The sequence below is a fragment of the Lissotriton vulgaris genome, chromosome 12 (assembly GCF_964263255.1).
Source record: "Lissotriton vulgaris chromosome 12, aLisVul1.2, whole genome shotgun sequence".
Classification (NCBI taxonomy): Eukaryota; Metazoa; Chordata; class Amphibia; order Caudata; family Salamandridae; genus Lissotriton; species Lissotriton vulgaris.
Genome location: NC_141700.1, coordinates 782,307,764 through 782,325,721, shown reverse-complemented (window position 1 = coordinate 782,325,721; position 17,958 = coordinate 782,307,764). Strand labels below are relative to the sequence as shown.

General features: G+C 44.9%; 1 protein-coding gene across 4 annotated transcripts in view; it reads right to left on the bottom strand.

Moving 5' to 3' along the window:
* FXR2 (FMR1 autosomal homolog 2) overlaps positions 1-17,958 on the bottom strand; it is a 395,300-nt gene that overhangs the window by 182,432 nt on the left and 194,910 nt on the right. For all 4 annotated transcript variants that reach the window (XM_086946152.1, XM_086946153.1, XM_086946154.1 and 1 more), the window contains exons 5-6: positions 6,656-6,804; positions 5,736-5,829 (exon numbers count right to left, since the gene is read on the bottom strand). In XM_086946152.1, coding sequence (XP_086802278.1) covers positions 5,736-5,829; positions 6,656-6,804 — 243 coding nt within the window. The remainder of the gene's footprint in view (positions 1-5,735; positions 5,830-6,655; positions 6,805-17,958) is intronic.

The window sequence follows — 17,958 nt, the reverse complement described above, 5'->3', positions numbered from 1 at the left end:
TACTGGGAAATCGCTAAGCAATCATATGAGCACTTTTTTGGTCCTGAAGAATTGCCTTAGCGGCAAGAAACATGGTCGACCACACTTGCACTAAGGGTTGAATGAGGTTCAGATACCTAACCGTCTCGCCTCAATACCCCTTAAATTTTTAATAAAGCAGTGAGCCATGTTATTAAAATTTCACCCAATGGACTCCACTGACTTTTTTTAGACACACTTCACTCACGCTCACTATTGCACTTTTTTAGGCCCCTCACACGCACACACCCTACGGCAAAGGAATAAAAGAACTCCACCAAAGTGCAGCATCCTGTGCTGCCCGACGGGCATTGCACCGCCAGCCTGTCGAAGGGGCAGGATACCGATGATGACGCTGGACGACCATCGGGCGGAATGACAATAGTCGTCCCACCGATGTCTTGTGTGAGGTATCCCTAAAATTCCGACAAAGGGTTCACACCATTCACTTTTGATATTCACCCCTGTGAGAGAGGGGTTGAGTGTAGTCAATTAGTTGACTCTCCCCGGGGAACTCTGTACTCTCTTTGTTGTGTAGTACTTGTTAGGACATTACATTGGACCCCGTTAAAAATCGTCCGCTTGTATTTCCCCCTTTTGATACAATATGTTGTGACAACTGCCAGGGATTTATTTAATCTTAAACTCCTGGAAGATCAAGAGAGTTTCTCTGATATCTCCAAGAAAGAACTTAAGTGCTCCTATTTATATAAGAAAGCCCAAGCACGTAGACACTCTAAAATGTTGTCAACTTTCCCCCAGTATTATTATTCAAATAGGGACTCATCCGGTTTTTCTAAACATCTAAAGGTGGTCACTAGACCATCCCATCGTTTTGTCCTTGTTAGACTAAGCCTCGGAATTGTCCACCATCTGGTGGTGTTCCCAGCTATGAAAAATGACCCCTCTTTACCATGTCCATGCGATGGGGTTACCAAACAGAGTACTGTGCATTTCTTATTCCTGTGTGACCTTTATAAACATCGTGTTATTTATTTAAAACCTTTATTTTTAAAATTGTCAGTTACTGCGGTAAATTCGGCAATGAGGTTGCTGTTTTCCCTAGATGATCCTGATATTTGTTTTCACACAGCCATGTTCATCCTGAAATCTGTGGCTGCAAGGAAAAGTATGATTTTTTAATTCTGTCTTATTGTACTTCCGAGCTGTACCCAAACCACAATTTTTTTTTTAGCTTTTAATATTTTATTCCATGAATGTAAATGTATTGTATGCTTTTATGATTGTTTCTTTTAATAATCGAATAAAGCTTTGAACCTTGACTTGCAGTATGGTTTCAGAGAAATGCAATACTTTGTAAATACAGTACACAGACTTGAAAGAGTTTTTCAGTAAAATTACAAGTTACTTTTCAGATTACTTTTCTTACTCAGAGTAATAAACCTGGATTCTACTCTGGTACATTTCCTTTAAACAGATAAGTAAAATCGTTTTTGTTAGTTAGTGCAATTTTAAAGCATTTCTTTAGGTTTTCCAACTCCACACTTAAAATTTTTTCCAAGAAAAACAGTCAATGTTATCCTATGAAGTAAAATAGTGTTATCGGTTTTAGCCGCATCTATGCATTTACTCTCCTTCTCTAGTTGCAGGGCATCCCTGCTGGCCAAGGTGTTGGCTATGAGCAGAAGTGACCACCAGAGAGTCAAGCGGGATCTGGCGTCAGTAAAAGCTTCATAATTTGTATCCACCCTAGGAGTTATAACCCTGGCTAAGACTGGGTCCTTAATGTCTGCTGTGAGTCGTAGCATGACCTTGAGCTCAGGAAGGTACTGAGTAGAGCGGTGGAGTGGTGGAGAGGGTTTCAAAAAGGAGGCCCTCCTTTCAGGGCTCGGTATGGAGATCCACTTTATGAAGTAGTTTACCTACTGTTGCTTACACTGGAGTGGGAATAGTAGATTTAACCCCTCTGAAACGCTTTCCTTACTGTTGCCAATAAGTTCTTGATAAGAGGTGGTTTCATCCAAAGGGGAGGGATGGGCAGGGTACAGGCCGTGGTCTGTGTTCCCTGTTCAGTCTGCATCATAGGAGTCCAATGGGTAACCCTTAAGAGGGGTGCCAAATGTGGTGTCACCTCCCCAATGATCACCTGTGTCAGTACGAGGAGTCCCCTTGAGAAGTGATGTTAAAGAGGTCCCTCTGGAGAAGCAATCAAGGAAGTTGAAGACTGAGAAGCAGGGTGAGGGAATGGTTGTGCAAGTGTAAGGAGCTGATAGCATTATCTGCTTTCTTGCACCAGAATGTCTAAGGCTTTCTCAAAGGACAGCTGGAGTTTCAAGGGAGAAACAGCAGGTGAGCCTGTAGGGAAGGCACAGATCTGGCCTTTATGCGGGTGAATGACCAAGTGTCTCTGCATTGAGTCAAACTCCTCCTTCAGTCTGTGGAGAATCTGTTAGACTGCGTTGGTCTTGCAGGTTGAACCCAACATCTTCGAGGGTGGCTTTGGTACCGAGGTTTTGGTAGGTGCAGAGGGTCGGCTTGGTGCGGACGTCGAGTAACCGGTGATGAATCCGCTGGCCTTGAAGGCTTCTTCGGTGCAGAGCCTGAGCTGGCCCAAAGTGGTTTGTTAGTGATTACCATGGCCGGAAGGCAGTGGTAGTCCGAAAGCCTGTCTCTGGTGCTATACAGTGACTGTGCGGCCTTTGACAGAAGGTTGCTCATATTGGGAGCGTTATCGAGGGACAGGAGGTGCCGTACTCATGGACTGCTGAGCTGGCGAAAGCTCCTCGATATTCAGATCAGAGCCAGAGCATTTTCCAGGTAAAAAAGCCTCTTCATCTGCAGCCGACAGTTGTAGATGATTTTCCCTCTGGGGAGAGTTCTAGGGTGTCGTTGCTCCTCCTACACGACATCTGAAGTCCACTTGACAGATGGTTACTTAGGGACTTATTGAAATGGAAGTAGCGGTAGGCTATGCTTTGTCATGTTCGGGAGACAGGCTCAAATTGTAGACCTAATGGAGATCGATCAGGGGATATTTCATGTGGCATGTGGCATCACCTTCAAGGCATGGTGTAGAGACGCAACTGAGAGAAGGGAGTAGGCTCTGAAGTGTGAGGCCCAGGAGGTGCCATGGTCAACCAAGACCCAGCTTGGGCAAAGTAGCCAAACTTCGACTAGAGACAGAGAAAGGGAGACACAATCAAAATACAATCACAGAGGGAAGGCAACCGGGTGAACGAGCACTGCGTCTATTGACCCGCAGCACTGGAGTACACATCCAAACCAGATGACGGGGGAAAAAAACTATCTAACAATGGAGCCGATGACCATGTGCATTACCAGCACGAGAAGGAGTCACACAACCTCTTGACTCAAAATACTTCTTTGGGGAAAAAAAAACTATCTGCACACATCCAGGTCCAACACTAGATGGCAGGTAATATGCACAGCATGTGCATGCACAGCCAAACAGGCCACGAACACTAATGTTTTAAAACAAAAAACAATGAAATTCACCAGTTATAAATAAATAATGTCTTGTAAAACTATGTGCAGACGTCTAGTTAGCCACTGCATGTCAGTAATGGAAATGTTGATTAACAATACCACAGCAACGGCTTTACCTCCTGTTGAAATGTTTTGGGGCCTTCAAACCTTTTTTTTTCTCCCTACAGTACAATAGAAGAATAGAGGAAAAAATCCACCAAGAGATGGACTGCTTCGAAGTTGCTAGGCCCTTACTTTCTGATCCATAGTTCACAAAAAGGTGGTTGGTCTGCATAATGTTTTTGTTTTTATCAAGGTAAGATTTTAAAACTTTCTTAGCGTCCAGAGAAGGTAATAAGCTTTCTGCTGGAAGAGGATTCTGGAAGAAAGTTGGAAAGGAAATAGTCTGGTCGATGGGCAACTGATACACCTTTAGGAAGTAAATTAGAATGTGTTTTCATCACAACTATATCTTTGTGAAAAACTGTATAGGTAGTTCTTTACTGCTTTGCACCTGAATCTCACTAAACCTATGGCCAGAAGTGATGGCTATTAAAAAGGTGGTCTTCCAGGACAAGTGCTGTAAAGTAGCCTTATGAACAGTCTCAAATGAGGAACACGTTAATTTAGAAATGACCACATTAAGCTCGCTGAGAGGGGAATGCCTACATAAGGGAGGGCTAACCTTAATTGCTTCCAAGAAAAGAAGTTTGTGATGGACTTTTTTTCTAGAAGCAGTAATGGCTGCTTAGTGTGCCTTGACTGAGAAAAACTGCAGTCCAGCCTGTGTTAATTGACAGTACCACTTCATTCTGATATCAGGTTGGATAAATACTTTTGTTCACACACCAGATGTAGAACCTCTTCTATTTGAGAGAATGAGATGTTCTAGTGGACTGACATCTTTCTTTTTTTAAATGGTCTATGCAACTTTGCGGAATATTTAACTTTGTACATTGCAAGAGTTCAGGAGCCAAGCTGCCAAGTTCAACAACGGAAAGAAGGGACACAGGATGAGGCCTTTGCACTTTTAAGGAGATCAAATTTGCATAGCAGTCTCTTGTGTAGAAGATTCAAAAGGCGTAGGGGCTTTGGGTACCACGAGTGCCATATCCGGTCTGGCGTGATGAGGATCATCATTGTTTTGTCTCTTTCTTACCCCGCTGACTGCTAATAAAAATCAGCAGGATGGGAGGAAATGCAGATACAAACTTCTTTGACCAACGGATGAAAGAGCGTTCCCCAACGTGCCCGGTTTGTAATACCTGGGTACGTAATATGCAAATAAGTCTCCTTCTGGAAGTCCCCATTCACAAACAATGATGATTAGTACATCATTTAACACCAAATCATGTTTCTCTTGAATTTTTCTAGTGACAGATTTTGCTTCTGCATTTTGCACACAAAGTAGATGGACAGCTGTGATGCGCAGATTCCTCACAACTAGCCATTTCCAAATTGTCTGGGCTTTTAGAGACGGGGATCTGGGTCTTGAACCTCCCCAATTGTTGATGTAATGTAATTTAAGTTTGTGATTTCAGTACTCTTAGTTTACAAAAGCAGGACTTTACTATTATTGCATTTACCGGTTGTTCCACTGTCAGATGTTGACCAAATTTAATGCCTAGATTTTTAACAATATGCGCATGTCCCAGAAGGTCAAAAAGGAAAAATCCTAACTGTAGTTTGATGAAAGGAGGCCACAATATTGGTTTTCACTTTAAGTTATTAACCCATGAGGATTCATTACTTAAGACTTGCACAGCCCTGTAAATACACCTCAAGCCTGAACTGCAGCACACCATTTGCTATTCTTGCAGTAGAAGCCACCTTCCTGCTCTGCCCATGCATCTCAAATGAAACATGCACACCCCTAGTTACTCTAGTACTGGAGCACAAACAATCAGACGCACAAACCTCAGCCAACATACCACAAAAAACAGTGTGCTAGTGACCCACCAACCCCACCCCCCTTCTCACCTAGAATGGAAATATATTGGCCAGCAACAATCCATACACTACTCTAGTAGCAAAAAACACACAGTTCAGGAAATACACCATCATTCAGACCAGTCACACCACCTTTTATCATGGGATCCATACACGGCTCACAAAAATGAAAATCCTCACCAGCAGCATCGCTCCAAGTCCACTTTATGCACCACCAACTCCTGCCAACATCACTCGAAGCCAGATTAATCCCTCCTGGTATGTACACACAGACCTCTATTAAAATAATTCAACCGGTTAAGGCTGGCAGCGTTGCTTACCAGGATGACAAGTTCATTACTTGTGCTACTGAGGAAAATGCACTTTGCGCCAACAGCCTTCTTGAATTCTTTATGTACTTCTTCATTTGAGCAGCTGGTCAAGAGAAAGAGGAGGAATGAAGAGAGAAAAAGAGATGAAGTGCAGTCAGAGAGCAAAACAAACAACAAATATATCACTGTTCCCCTACCTAATTTTTGTGGTCCACTTAGGTTTGGGTGGTGCTTAGAGGAGGGCAAATGTCTCAACTTTACTCAATAAAACATACTTCTTTTGAATGTGGATTCTATTACATCTCATGCTTTCATAAATGCTACAATTGAAATAATGCATTACAATGTAGGCATATGCATGTTCTCTAAAATAAATGACAGAAAAACTTCACTCCACCTTTCAGACTTCTGTTGCTAGAAATCAGCATGAATATACCGGCCGAGGGACAGAAAATCCCCTCTCCTAAAACCATCTCAAATATTAAGTGATATGTAACAATCACACCCTATCCAAAACCCACCATCATATCCCGATGGCATTTTTCTTGTCTTTTCAACTGCTTTCAAGTAGTAAACCTGAAACAGTATAAACTGGCCAATGCTAATAACCTTGAAAGTCCCATGTGAAGCTAAAAGTTTCCAAAATGCTAGACTTTTTAACATGCTACTTTGACTGTTTACTTATTCGAACAGAATGTAGCCTGATTAACAAAATCCCCAAATACGTATACTATGCTTCTGGGTTAATCAAATTTCACAACCCTCTAGTCTGGGCCCCTCCCTTTGGCTTATTTAGGTCCGCCCTCGAGGAAAGCAACTCTGTCTTGTTGTCTGTAATGAGGCATGGTGCAGCATGGTATTACTAGGCTTTGCCCCCATCACACATTTAACCCCACCACCCCCAAGCTAAACCCTTCTACAGTACTTACGCTTCCTTGAGGTCGTCTGGCACAGGGATTGTGTATTTGTAGAAGGAGGTCTTTGTAGCTACTTTGTTGGGGTTGACGGGCCGCAGCCGCTCAAGAGTTACAATTTCATTGTAAGTGGCGTCGCAGGCTGCATATTCTATCACGTAAAACTGCAAAAGGAAAATGGTAAAGTTACCTCAATAATGACAATGTTTAAGCGCTCTTTAATTCCAGATGGCACGCACTTCTAAATGCATACTGTTGCGGGTGGCCTAGTGGTCTGACCAGGAACTGTCTTTCAAAGCAATGGAGGACCATAGGATGAGTGGAAATGTTTCTGGCAATAAATGCCTTTGAGTAAGCCTTTTAATTCAAAAGAGCCATACTTGATTTGTTCGTACAATTCTTTTAAGTGTTATTGTTAAGATAAAAAACAAAGAGGACATGGTAAAAAGATAGTGAGAAAAGTCACCTTGCTCAAATGGATTCGAACATTAAGTTAAAAACAAGATACCTGAGCTTCTGTGACATATTTAAGATATGCATAGGGCTTACGGTTCACTAACATATCTCACACAAATACCGGTTAAAATGAATGCAGTTATTCAAGAAAAATACTTCAGGTCATGAGGCCATTCATTTGAACGGCTTATGACTAAGAAACAAAAACCCAAGGATTAGAACTTATCTTGATTTAGGATTTATGACCGGAAGGAACAAGTGCAACAGGCTAATCAGATTACCTACGTTAGCCATGTCCTGTTCCAGGTGGTGTTAATTTCTCCTCCTGATTTTATCGGGTACCTAGAAAATGACACTTCATTGTCCACAAAGCAGTAACCGAGCAGATAGCCTATGGGAAATCTTTAACACCTGTTCTTCCATTGAAAGGTTGTGGTGATCAAGGCTGCCGCCAGACGATCCAGAGCACTGAAAGAAATACCTACATAAGATGGAGCTAGTTCTTCTGGAATCAGGCTCTCAAACAGAGATCGGAGAAACAGGGAATACTACTTTTGGCCACCTCTGGGTGGCCTTGCCATTGCGTTTAGGAGCCAATACAAAAACTCCTTATGATGTGCAGGACAATTGAGAAAAGATATGGAAGGGCCAAGCTGGACCTGATGATAATAGAGCACCAAAGGCGACCCGTGCTCTTTTGCAAGACCGCCAGAACAAGCATTGTTTCCTACTGTGCGAGTTCAAGGTAAAGTTGGTTTTTGGTGCAATGAAAAATTAATACTTTTGTTGTTTACAGGTCTGGTTCTGGCGAAGCGTAGTGGGGTCGTTGTTGGTCTTTTGAATTGGAAATTGTGTCTATGGGTCAGGGAAACCTGCGTTCCAGCGAGACATCTGGCCTCAATGTACCTCATATGACCTGGCAAGTCCCTCGCAGATACCTTTATAAACTTCGCTCCCATGTATGTAATGTGCTCTTTGAGCAAGTGACTACCACACTGAATGTTGGAAAACGTGAGGATATGAGCAAATGCTTTTAAGTAGGAACTTATGCAAGCATCATTTCTCTTTGTATGAGATGAGAAATTTGCAGGTCTACAAGCACTGCCTCTCAAAAGAAGCTTAAACAAAAATATTGTACTTTGAAATATAAAAATATTAAAACAAACACATCAGCCTTGTCTATTCTGTTGAAAAAACTCAAAAAGGGGAAACATGATAAAAATAAAATGGAGAATAATTTTTTTTTAAAGAGAGACCATGCCATCACAAACGCACTTTCCTCCAACTCGCCAACATATATTCTAAAAAAAAAATGCTGATTTGTGCTCTGACTTCTACAGAAAGATATAACCGAAAATCCTGTCAAAAATGTCCACTGTTTTATTTTTTAGTTGAAAGCAACGTAGTTTGTATATCATTTTAGAACTGATTGAATATTTTTTGCAATTTTAAAGTTAATTTAGTGAGTTGGGCTATGGCATTCTTCTCCCGAAGTTCCTATCAAATAAAATGTTTTTTGGCTGTTTTAATAATACTGATGTGTTTTTGACTTGTTTAAGATATATTTTTACTCAAGCATTACTGTCAGATTGTGCATGCATGCGCTATTTGTTATGTACTAGTCGTGCCTGTAAGTCCACGGTGTTGTAGAACTTCCCATGAGTGAGCATCACTCGTGACAGAACAAGCATCGGCATAGCCAATAGGTCTCGCCTTTGGGACCTTATAAGTATTTAGTTATGCAGCACAATATCCTTAATGCAACAACATCAACTGTTGCAGGGCTAAACACTTATAAGGTCTCAAAGGCGAGACCTATTGGCTATGTCAATGCTTGTTAATACAGGTTTGTCACCCCTAGGGTAGGCCCTGAACAACCCAGAGGGCATGGTGCAGTGAATTTAAAAAAACGGGACGTGTACTTTTCAGTTTTACATGTACTGGTTTCTCTACTGCAAGGCCTACCTCTCCCATACATTGGGTTAGCTTACTACATTTATTAATTGATAACTTCCAATTGGGATCAGGTTGACAGATAGTCTGGTGTCGAAATAATTGCTATCAATAGCCCTCTTTAATAGTAAAGTCAGATCTTTAGTCACAATACTAAAAATGTCACTTTTAGAAATTTGCCATATTATTGTACTAACCATTTGGTGCCTACAGCTTGTTCCTCGGTATCATGACTGGGTAGGTGTAGCTGTCTTTGTCTATTGCTCCCACACAGTAAGACAAAGGGAAGCTAGGTATTGGCAGGATGGTCCACTCTGAGTTGATGAGGGGCAGGAGCGGTCATCTACCACACTTGTACATCACAAAGGCTCTGAGAACCCACTGGTATTTTGTGACCTCAGACAAGCTGGTGCCAGGATAGGCAGGAAGGGGATGTTTGACACCTCAAGAGGAAGAATTCCTTCAGAAGCTTCCTCTACTTCCAAGTGGGCACCAAGTATAAATATGGAACCATCAGACCCAACTATTCAGTACACTTTTGGACCGGTCAAAGATTTGGCCAGAAAGAAGTAATACTGTGCTGCTGAAAGGACCCCACTGAGCAGACCTGCTGCCTTCTTGCCTGGGTTAGGACTGGACCTGCAACTCTAAACCCAGGACCCTCAGAGTGACTCCAAGGGCTAGTTGGCTGACCTGCTGATCAGAAGCATCAGGAACAGAACAGGCTTCCAAAAACCTTAAATCCGCAGCACCTGGACTTTGTCATCTGTGAGTCTTGCCCTCCCAAGTGATGCCACCCCAGTCCTAGATTTGCAAGCACGCCATCAAACTCTGGGACACCATAATCACCACAGGCCCAAACTTTGTGTTCCTCACAGAGGCCCGGCTCAAAGATTATTCAGCTCCCGGCACACCCAACGCCACTCCAACCGGCTACAAAATGACCCAGAGAGACCAACCAGGCAGACCCAGAGGAAGAATTGCCATCATCCACCAAGTTCACTAACTCCAACGACCCGCCCCTAACCAGACATGGAACACTTCAACTTCCAACTCCAAGTAAACAGCAAGTACACTGTCAAAGGAACCCTCACCTGCAGACCACCAGGACCCGGTCCCCTTATTGCAACACCATTTCTGAGATAATCGGACCTTGCCTTGGAATCCAAACAGTACTGCTACCTCGGCGAGGATAAGTTACCTGTAATCCTAGTGATCTTCCAGGGGGTATACTCAAAGTCATAAGCACTGAATAGTCCCACCCACGTGCGGGGACCCCAGAGCAATAGGCAATAATATGTATATATCTAAACAGAAATACCCATATATATAGATAATATGCATACACATATGCAGCCTGAAAACATACTACTAGGCCCCAACACTGGCATCATTGCATGTAAATATTTTACATTTGAAAAAATAAGGACATATAAGTCTAATATATATATATATATATATATACACACTAGCAGCCCGCCCCAGCGTTGCCTGGGGCAGAAAGGGTCTGGGGGCAGCATTGTAAGCCTCTCTGCACCGCAATCTCCCCCCCCAGCCCCCCCAACATTGCCCAGTCCGCATCCCTCCCGCCTCCCGCCTTCCGCCCCGACATTGGCTATACCGCCTCCCGCCTCCCGCTTTGAGCCCGCCGCCCCCCGCCCCGACATTGAGCATAGCGCCTACCGCCTCCCGCCTCGCGCCTCCCACCTCCCGCCTCGCGTCTCACGCCCGCCTCCCGCCTCCTGCCCCGGCTTTGTAAACCCCCCCCCCCAGGTCTCGACTTACCTCCCCGCCAGTGCTTAATTTGTAAAATATTAAGTGCAGGTGCTAAACTTTTCGTAGGAGGCCACACCCACTTCCACAGCTCCACCCACTTCTTACACTGGCTCCACCCACTTACTATATTGGCTCCACATTCGTCCTCAACTGGTACCTCTGAAGACATGCGAGGCAGACAGGCATGCATCTGAACAGAAGGAGGCGGTGGAAGGGACAGTAGATATATTATTTGGGCATTCACAAGGAATATACATTCAATAGCCCTGGCCTTGTGTGCCCTATATGAAGGGATCCGGAGCCTGGCATGCTCAGACTCACTCAGCAGCACGCGCACACCCTCATGCCCAGTCTCGCCTCGACGCCGGCTGTGGCGAGCCCTGATGCCAGCTGAGCGCACTGTGCACCGACCCCCGCACCTGGCCGCCCTTTAGTACCTGTTGAGATGGCCTCTTTATTGCCAGCAGTATTTATGAATCAGTGAATCTGCGAGACACACGGGGGTGGCGCTAACCTGGAACTCATCACAATCCCCTGCTTTTGTAAATACCAAATTCCATCATGCAGAAAAAGATTGTGGGGAAGTATGATGTTAGCCATTTACAACAAATCTGAGAATTTCCAAATAACTATCGCTCTGTTAGTACAAAAATTGTAATAGAGCTTCCATACCAGACTCAAGTGCTATACATGTATTCAGCCTGGTGAGATTCCATACCAAAGTCTGCAAATACATATTTACATATTGTGCCAAGTCCTCAATGGCTGATCCATTATCCTAAATAATGGACCTACCAGGTGGGGAAGAACCCATCAAGTGCATTTTGGGAACTGTATAAATACATAGGAAACATAATGGGGACAATGAGTATTCATAATCTGATGTTAAACCACATTCCTTCCACTAAGTGAGTTTATTAATTAATGGATGTGGTAATAGATGGCATAGTGTTACCATTCAGTTTTTTTTAACAGCATCCCTCATGTAACTGCCTTGGGATTTCACCCATAAAGTCTGACTTGTTCATAATGACAATAATTCCATCTTTGTCCGTATCACCTATGACATTGTTATCATTCTCCTGCAACTACATCTCTTGTATAGATATTCTATTTATGGTGGCATTTACTCCCCTTAGACTGAGAAATTAGGGGTAGGGGAAAGTCACGGGATTTTACTTTGCTGAATTCAACAGTTACATCATGGGAGTGGGGTCAGGGCCTCACTCCTCAGCTCTCCTCGTCAACTCGGCCCTGCGCGAAAGGGAGATAGCTAGGGCTTCCTGGCGCCTGGCAGCTGTGACTGCTATCTACCAGCAGATCTTGTCTTTAAGGCCTCAACCCAAGTTAGTGACAACGTTCACATCTCCTTTTAAAGTGTTTTCACCCCTAATGAGTCACTGAAGTGTCAATACCTCCCCTGTGAGCCCCTCATCCCAGGTCTGTTGTGCAAGCAAGACGTCTGTCAGTCTGAGCGAAACTGCAGCGCCCAACTCCCCCCCCCGCCCCCTCCCCCCTTGCCCCCTTGCCCCCTCCCACACACACACACACACACACGGCCGCACTGTCAGTCAGGAGGTGCGAAAGGGCAGCCTGAGGCCAAGAAACCAAAGGGAAAGGAAACAAAAAACACACGCACTGGCAAAAACCAATAGGTTTCACCTAACTTAAAAGTGCTTAAATTCTAATCCTACCGTTACTCTTGGCGGGCCTGGGGATACAGTCGACACACACTGCAAGCTGAATTGAATACTGCCTTGTGTCTTTGCTTTCTAAGTACGTACGGTACTGCAATAGATTAGGCTGCGGGGGAGGACTGGAGGTGCTGGCCTGCAGTGATTATGCTTGTTCGTGGCAACTGCTGGAGGCAAAGTGAAAGAAATGTTCGCGCACAGCCCCTACCCCATCAGAACCTCCAGCCCGGCCCCTACTCTCCGCCCAAGGCACCCAAATACCTAGTGCGTCTCGGGTCGATTCCGAACTTCCGCTGCAGGCTGCCTGCTGGCTGCTGCATGCTAAGTCAAGTGACACTCTGCAGTATATCTGTAAAACACACTGCGTGGCTGCACCGAGTACAACAAAAAGGTACATTTTAGAAAACATCAACATGGGCGTGCACAGCAGATGCGTAGACCCGGCCGTCATAATTAAGTGCCGGCGCTACTCCCCTCACGCATACGTCCCGGCCGGCGCTACTTGCAAGGGACTACTTTATTTTTATTTGTAAATATTTTAAACAACGTTTATTTTTTACTTTTATGTAGCCTATGTCCTTCTGCTTGCCCTGAGGTTTTCTAAGATGGCTTGGGTGTTCAGATTGGTGGTGTAGTTTTCGAGTTTACCTTGCCTAAAGGTGCAAGTTCTCTCTTTATAATAGTAGTATAGAATATATATATATATATATATATATATATATATATATATATATATATATATATATATATATATATATATATATATATATATATAACTGCCCTGAGTTTGCTTTGAGAAACACAACCTTTATTTTCAAAGGTAAAAAGGCAAGATCATAGAGGCAGATTAGCCTAGAAAGGTTACACAGAAAACAATTGGAAAATTGGTGCCGTGCCTTTAAAACCTCCAGGAACCCCCAGGCCCCCATCATGCACCACAGGTGACAGTTAGGTCAGTTCTTTTGGATAGTGTCTAAAAGTGTGGGTAACAGGTACATATATATAGACAAGGTATTCGTCCGGGGAGGAGGGAGGGTTGCTTAGGACTGATGAGTATACCCCTGGAAGAGAACTAGGATTACAGGTAAGTAACTTATCCTTCTCTTCCAGGGGATACTCATCAAGTCATAAGCACTGAATCGAGTAGCAAGCCCATCCCCGTACCCTGCAGACAAATACCAGCATATTAAAACCATTTTACCAACATATATTACCCAAATAAATTTTTCAAGGATGCTTGACCGAACCTAGCATCCGCTAGAGTATCAGAATCAAGGCAGTAATGGCGTGCAAAAGTATGAACTGAACACCATGTGGCTGCTTTACAAATTTCTTGAATAGGTACATTCCTAAGCATTGCTACCGTAGCAGCTTTGCCTCTAGTAGAATGCACCCTCGGCTTGCCTGGGAGCTGCTTATGCGCCAGTTGTTAAGATAACATGACACTATCCATCTAGAAATGGACCTTTTAGAGGCAGGGAAACCAGTGTTTAACGGACCATAATGCACAAACAGTTGGGTCAGACTTTTGTACACTTTGTTTTATCAAGATAGAATTTTAACACTTTCCAGGTCTAGAGAGTGAAGAGTTCTCTCAGCAGGAGTGACAGGGTTTGAAAAGAAAGTAGGAAGAGTAACTGACTGGTTGATGTGAAAATCCGAGACCGCCTCAGGAAGGAACCTCGGGTGAGTATGTAACACCACTCTGTTTGAGTGAAAAACGAGATAAGGCTCTGTAGAGCATAAGGCTTGTATCTCGCTTACCCTGCGAGCAGATGTGATTGCCATGAGAAAAGCAGTCTTGCATGAAAGATGATTAAGGGAAGATTTGTGAATGGGTTTGAATGGGGGACCCATTAGTTTAGAGAGGACTACATTTAGCTCCCAGGGAGGAGATGGAGCATTAACGGGAGGAAAGACCTTCTTGAGACCCTCCAGGAAAGCTTTAACAACTGGCATCTGAAAGAACAAAGTCTGTGTGTGAGATTTTCTGTATGCTGTTATCGCTGCCAAGTGAACCTTTATGGAGGAGTATTGCAAGCCTGCTTTGGCCAAATACAGTAAGTATGGTAACAGTACCTGTTCCTGACCTCGAATAGGGTCATGACCTTCAGCAGTACACCACATGTAAAAACGCTTCCACTTAACAGTGTAAGACTTCCTCTTAGAAGGTCTTTGGGACCACTGATCTCCAGAGTCTGCTGTAGAGGTCTCATGTGAAGTCTGGCGTTTGGAACTAGAAAAATGCACGAGGCCATCAAACCCAGCAGAGACGAGATCCGTGGGCTAAGGTATCTTCAGGAGAGTTTGACATTTGTGGAGAGTGGATGATAGTCTCACCTCCGAAGGATACGCTCTTGCGTTGACTGTGCCCAAAGTTGCGCCTCGTCAGCGTACCCCCTGTGTTGGATTGTGGATGGATAATTGGAAATTTACATGTAGACCGAGCCGATGTAGTTGTTGAATGGAGTACGCGAGGTGCTGCTGCAGAAGAATTGGAGACGCACTCTTGAGAAGCCAGTCGTCCAGGTAAGGGTAGACGAAGATTTGCTTTTTCCTCAAGAAAGCAGCTACTACTGCCATGCACTTTGAGAATGTGCGAGGAGCCAACTTCAGACCGAAGGGCAGGACAGTGACTGGAAGTGGTCTGATTGGATACAAACCTTAGAAACTGCAGATGCTTTTGAGAGATTGGTATGTGGAAATAGGCATCTTCAAGATCTATGGTACACACCCAGTCCCCTTGATGTAGATGCAGGATGATTTGATGTAATGCCAGCATTCTGAACCTTTCTCTCAGAATGAACTTGTTGAGAGGCCTGAGATCTAGTATAGGCCTGAACTCCTTGTTTGGACCTTTCTTTGGGAGCAAAAAATATCGAGAGTAGATTCCTGCCGACGGTGATGCCATGGGACCTCCTTGATGGCTTCCTTTAGGAGGAGAGCGGACAACTCTTCTCTCAGAAGATTTATGCGATGAATGACAGTCTTTTGAGGAAGAATAGAAGGTGGAGGGGACTTGAACCTGATGGTATACCCATTCCTTACAATATTCAGCACCCACTTGTCTAGTGTGATCTTGGTCCACTCTTCCAGGTAGAATTAGACACTCTCTCTCCCCCGCCTCCCCCCCACCAGAGTGGGTAACGGAGTTAGGGGAAGCAAGCACTCACTGCTTTTGTTGTTGCTTGGCAGCAGGTGTGGACTGTCTGGAGTTTTCTCCTCTTCCTCTACCAGGACGACGTTGGTAGGATTGTGATCTTCCTTGATTTTGCTGGGAGGACCACTGAGGAGTTTGACCCCTCAGTTGGTATTGTCGCAGATCATAAGGCAGTAGTGTCACTTGAAGTCCTTCTCGAGCCCAACCACCTTCACCGTATCCAGTACGGTCTTCATCCTGGACATTTCGTCATCAGCATGAGAGCTGAAGAGTGTGCCATTGAAGGGGAGATTGAGAATGCGAGGTTGTGCCTCTGGCTTCAGACCCGTCAATCTCAGCCAGGCAGAGCGACGGGCACAGATCCCATGAGCATTACCATGGGCAACGAGATCAGAGGCATCAGCCGCTCCACTGATAACTTGATTGGCTACCAAGCCACCTTCATGCAGGATTTCCAGGAAATCTTGCTTATCTTCTTTTGGGAGCTTCTCAGTGAAGCGTGGAAGTCCCACAAATAACGTTCATACCGACCCAGCGCTGGGTCCCTTCAAGTAAGAGGCTGAGGTCATGCACATTCTCTTGCCGACAGAATCCATGGCCTTACTGTCACTATCTGGGGGTACCGCAGATGATGCTGCTCTTGTCTGATTCTTCTGTGCCGCTGAAATATTAACAGAGTCCGGTGGAGAGTCAGCCCGCAGAAAAAAGGGGTAGTTATCTGGAGCCTTATATTTCTTAGTGATCAGAGGTTGGGCTGCCCCCACCGATGCTGGAGTAAGGAACTGTTGCAGGGCAGGCTCCAGCAATCCAGGTACTAGAGCAAGCAATGGTCTAGAGGAAGAACTTTGGTTCAGTGTTTCAAAGATGACGTATGTCTTGGTGGTGGAGACAGGCATTTCAATGTGAAGTGTTGCAGCCCCTCAGCAGAGAACCTCTTTGAAAGTCAGAATATCATCAATGGGCGATATTCTACTCGGAGGAGAGGAAGAAAGAGTAGGAGAATACTCAGCTTTGGAGTCGGACGACAATGAAGAAGATCTATGGCTCTGTCTTCTAGGAGAGTGGTGTCGAGATCTGGATGTCCGACTCCTAGGAGAACGTGATGATTGCCTTCTTACAGATGGGGACCTTCGTGGAGGGGCACGCTCGTGTCTTTCAGAAGAGTGTACGGACTGAATTATCGGTGATCTGGATCTTGAAGGGGAACGTGGCAGATTAATCCTGTGGATCTTCCACTCTTATGTCCCCTAGACATCTCGGTGAGATATTAGTTGGCAGGGCTGGAGGCTGTACTGGTGAGGGTTCCGGAGTGACTTGCACTATATGAAGTCCTGGGAAAGAAGAAGCACTCCTTGCCGTCACCAGCTAGGCATCCCGTGTCAAACGGTCTCTCGACGTTGACCCAGGTCTCTTCACAGGCGGAGTCCCATGATCTGAGTGTGATCTCCTCGACGTCGACCTAAATCGCGACCTTCTAAATAGAGGGGGTGTTTTTTCGAGTTCTCGACGTCGATATCCTTGACGGCGACCTCCTCTGCGTCTACCTCCTCGGTGACGGATGTGTCGACGTCATGCTTCTCGACGTTGAATGCCTGTGTCTTTCCACCGAAGCCCCTGGTGTTCTGCTCTACGTCGATGCAATTGGACCTCTCGACGTTGGCGGTGATCTCGGCGTTGGCACAGTCCCTCTTGACGTCGTAGGCGAGCCAGACTTGGACCGCCTACGCATCGGTCAACTTCATCTTATGGGTCTTCTCACTGTCTCGACGGCAAAGGACGTCTCTGTAGGAGAGTAGGGCCTGCTTCCTATGGTCACCCCCACTTTTTGCTTTTGCTTTATTGGTTTTCGACTTAGATGTGGCTGAGGGCCTGCTAATCAGACCCACAGCACAGATGCACACTCTCTAAATTTAACATGTACACTAGGTACAACCACAATTGGGAATTGGTTCACCTTGTCAGCCCCTATACTAAGTGTACTCTAGGTACTCCGGGCATAGGTGCAACCAAGGCCTAACAGGGGCTGCAGCATGTATTATGCCACCCCTGGCAGGCCACTCAAATAGACACAACTGGCTGATCACTCAGCTGGGGCAAGGTTGTGTAATCACCGCTAGCTTAGGTGTAGTATTCCTATACCTACTTACATATAGACACGTAGTAGCCTATAAGTCACTCCTATGGCAGGCTTTAAAAATCCCGAAGGCAGAGTGCTTGGTTATGTGTGATATGGTGCTCTAGCATGAGCTGAGCCTGTCTGCAGCTTTCGGAACCATGTC